Source organism: Cotesia glomerata, unplaced genomic scaffold (assembly GCF_020080835.1).
Source record: "Cotesia glomerata isolate CgM1 unplaced genomic scaffold, MPM_Cglom_v2.3 scaffold_1271, whole genome shotgun sequence".
Taxonomy (NCBI): Eukaryota; Metazoa; Arthropoda; class Insecta; order Hymenoptera; family Braconidae; genus Cotesia; species Cotesia glomerata.
Window position 1 is genome coordinate 1 of NW_025401633.1, and position 3337 is coordinate 3337.

A 3337-nucleotide genomic window follows, 5' to 3' on the forward strand; every position below is an offset into this window, starting at 1 on the left:
GTTCATCAATTTATCGCATGCTTTAGGCATATACCGCTGTAGTATCAAGGGTGTACTCCACATGTGACTGTTAATTGTTTGTTTACTTAATTAATTCACTAATGAGACTTACCTTTATATTATATGATTCAGACCAAAAAAGTACTAGTATAATACGAGCTAGCTTTGAGTGAGGATCCATTGGTGCTTTTAAAATAAAATTAAAAGACAAGTGCAATATTCGTTTTGGGTTGACTATAAGTAAGCGAAAATGAGTACCAAATTCGGAGAGCTATCTGCCATTGACTTCTTACTTTTTATGGACAATGTATACTTGTTGGACCTTATCCGTCTAGAATACGACATCATTGAACAGAACCGGAAAATTTCCGAGGTGTCTGATGATGAGCCTGACAACAAAGGGTGCCGACAGCTGTTACACCGATTTCTCTGCTGCATGAAAAGGTACCCCAGAGCCGATTTTATAGACGGTTATGACGTGTACGACGGACAGCAAAGGTATATTTGTATAAGCGACCCAAAAGCAGAAAACTACGATAAATTTTGGGAATTAGCCTGGTGCCATGAAGTTAATACCATCGTGAAGATATCTCAAAGAAGAGAGGAAGACAGCTGTCATTATTGGAGTTCCAGAGAAAAAAGTGAGATAGAGTTTGGAGGTTTTAGAATTAAAACTTTGATGGTCATCAAGAGACCCTGTTTCACTTCAACATTGTTACTCTTGTCTGACCAAAAGAACCGCAAACGTGAGATTTGGCACTATCATTACACTGCATCGCCAACTGATAACAATCCAGATGATCCGTTTTCATTTTTGTTCTTTGTGTGCAGTCTGAACGACATGTACACTATTTCTAAGAAGAAACAATCAGCTGAATGGAAGCCCGGAGCTGTTCTCGTTCATTGCAACGATGGTAGCAGTTTTTCGGCGGTGTATTGTATCCTCGATATTTGTGTTACCCAATTCAAATACACAGGTACGCTTTCAGTGGCAAATGCTTTTCAGAAAATAAGACAGCGGCAGCACAACTGCTTGAATTATAGCGCAGATGACCATCATTTCTGCTATCAAGCTATTCATATGTTGGTGTTAGGGAAATTGAAACTCAGCCAAAAATATCTAGATGAAATGGAACTCACTCAATAAAACACACTGCTGTAATAAGATATCATCATGCAATCTTTCAACGTGGTTCTTTTGTTATTTATATGCTTGAGCAGAATGACGTTATTGCCTACTTGTAAGTGAAATAGGTACATAATGTAATACCTTCTATTTACGTTGAAGGAAAATGTTTGACTGTTGTTATGCTACATTGAAAATAAACATCGACTGATAGTCATGGGGAAATCTGATGACCGGGTGAACCCGTAAATTGGCTTCATTCCAATTTAGCAATACCTATCTGGAGTTCCCGCAGGTTGCGATAAGACAAAGGAATGATAATATATTGACATAATAATGAAGAGTAGTTTTATGATACTTGTGAGGACAAATTTAGTGTCTGTGTTCGTATAAAGTGTATGTTGTGAATTAATTCTTTCAACAAATTAATTATGATAAACAAAAATTGTTCTAAAAAAATTTGAACGCTTAATTTTTTTAATGTACATTTGTGTAATTTTGTGAATAATTTAATTGTTATAAAAGCACAAAGAATTCTTTTAAGTCTGTCAAGTTCAGTGTTATAAATGTATGATCGGGAATCACCTGATATCTGTTTATTGTTTTAATTTATTTATAAATTAATAACTATAAAAAAAAATGTTTCTGAAAGTTAGCACTCGTAATTTTTTCAGTTTACAGTTGTGAAAATTCTAAAATTGATTTATTGTAATAATAATTTAATTGTTTTAAAAGTGTAAAAAATTGTATTAAGTCTGACAATTGCAGTGTTATATATGTATGATAAATAATCAGTTCATATCTGTAAATAGTTTGAATTTTTTCAACAAACTAATTATGATAAACAAAAATTGTTTTAAAAAAATTTGCACTCTCAATTTTTTTAATGTACATTTGTAGAAGTTCTTGAATAAATCAATTGTTATAAAATCGTAAAGAATTGTTCTGAGTCTATTAACTGCAGTGTCATATATGTAAGATATGAAACCACCTGTTATCTGTCGATTATTTATATTATCTAAAAAACTTAATTATTATTCGCACCTTACGCTAAAAGATTTGTCACCTTAATTTTTTTTTTTTAATTTAAACTTGTAGAATTCTTAAAATAACTTTTTTCATAATAATTTTAGTGTTATAATAGTGTAAAAAAGAGTTTTAAGTATTTTAAATTTAGTGTCGCATATGTATGACACTGAATTTGTTGATACCTGTTAATTGTTTATATTATTTAAAAAAAGTAAATATAAAACGGAAAATATTTTTAAAGATTCGCACCTTTAATTTTTTTTAGATTCTAACTCGGGAAATTTTATAAATAAAAGAAAAAAAAACTTTTTAAACGTGGTTTTTTTCAAATAACTTTTAAACGGATATCTCTTTGAGCTTGAAGAGCTCAAAAAAACACAAATATTATATTTTTGAGCGGTTAGGTATGGAGTTTGCGGGTAATTACAAGCATGACTTTTAAGATCAGACGTTTTTCTAATTGTTTTTTTTTTTCGAAGATTATAAATTTTTCGAAGTCTTAGGATTAAAATAAAAATGATTTTTATGATAATGTCAATCTTAAATTTTTTTTAAAAATTCAATTTTTTCAACAGTTCAATTTTTTCTTAAGTTTTAATTTTTTTTTTAAATTTTGAATTTTTTTATATAAACTAAAAAAATTTACGTTGAAATTAGTTTGAATTTAATAACAATTTACAGTAAAATTCAATTTCGATTTTTTAGTGTACTAACTAAAATAAGTTTCAACGCCAAACTTTTCTTGCTGATGTAAACGAAATTAAAATTCCAACGATCGTTAAAATTTCCAATAAAATTAAAACTTTCCAAAAATTTAATTTTAAAAAATAAATTTTAAATTCATAAAAAATAACATTTTTCAAAATAATATAAAACTCAGAAAAAGTTTTAATCCTCAAGAAATTATTATTATCACTATTATTATTATATATGATTAAATTAATAGAAATTAAATTATTATTAACAAGTCTTGCTCGCTTTGTCTTCACTTTTTCCAATACAAAACCGTACTCAGAAGACAAAACCTAAATTCACAGTATAAGTGCCATCTTACAGTATAGAAATCAATCAATTTCAGTTTTCCATTTACATTTACCACCATCTAGTGGCATGATTAAAAATAACATGACAGATGTTTTTGTTGACATTTCAAATAATTTTGATCAGGTCTGATCATTTTTC

The 3337-nt window shown here is 29.0% G+C and overlaps 1 protein-coding gene across 1 annotated transcript; it reads left to right on the top strand.

Annotated features, from left to right (window-relative positions):
• The first annotated feature begins 44 nt into the window (after positions 1–44).
• Positions 45–1776, top strand: LOC123273736 (tyrosine-protein phosphatase non-receptor type 9-like). The gene has a single exon (XM_044741214.1). It carries the CDS (start codon positions 251–253, stop codon positions 1145–1147), a length of 897 nt encoding a protein of 298 aa, XP_044597149.1. The 5' UTR covers positions 45–250; the 3' UTR covers positions 1148–1776.
• The last annotated feature ends 1561 nt before the right edge of the window (positions 1777–3337 follow it).

Excerpts from the sequence above, each read along its gene's own strand:
- LOC123273736 (XM_044741214.1), top strand. The coding sequence starts at position 251 with ATGAGTACCAAATTCGGAGAGCTATCTGCCATTGACTTCTTACTTTTT.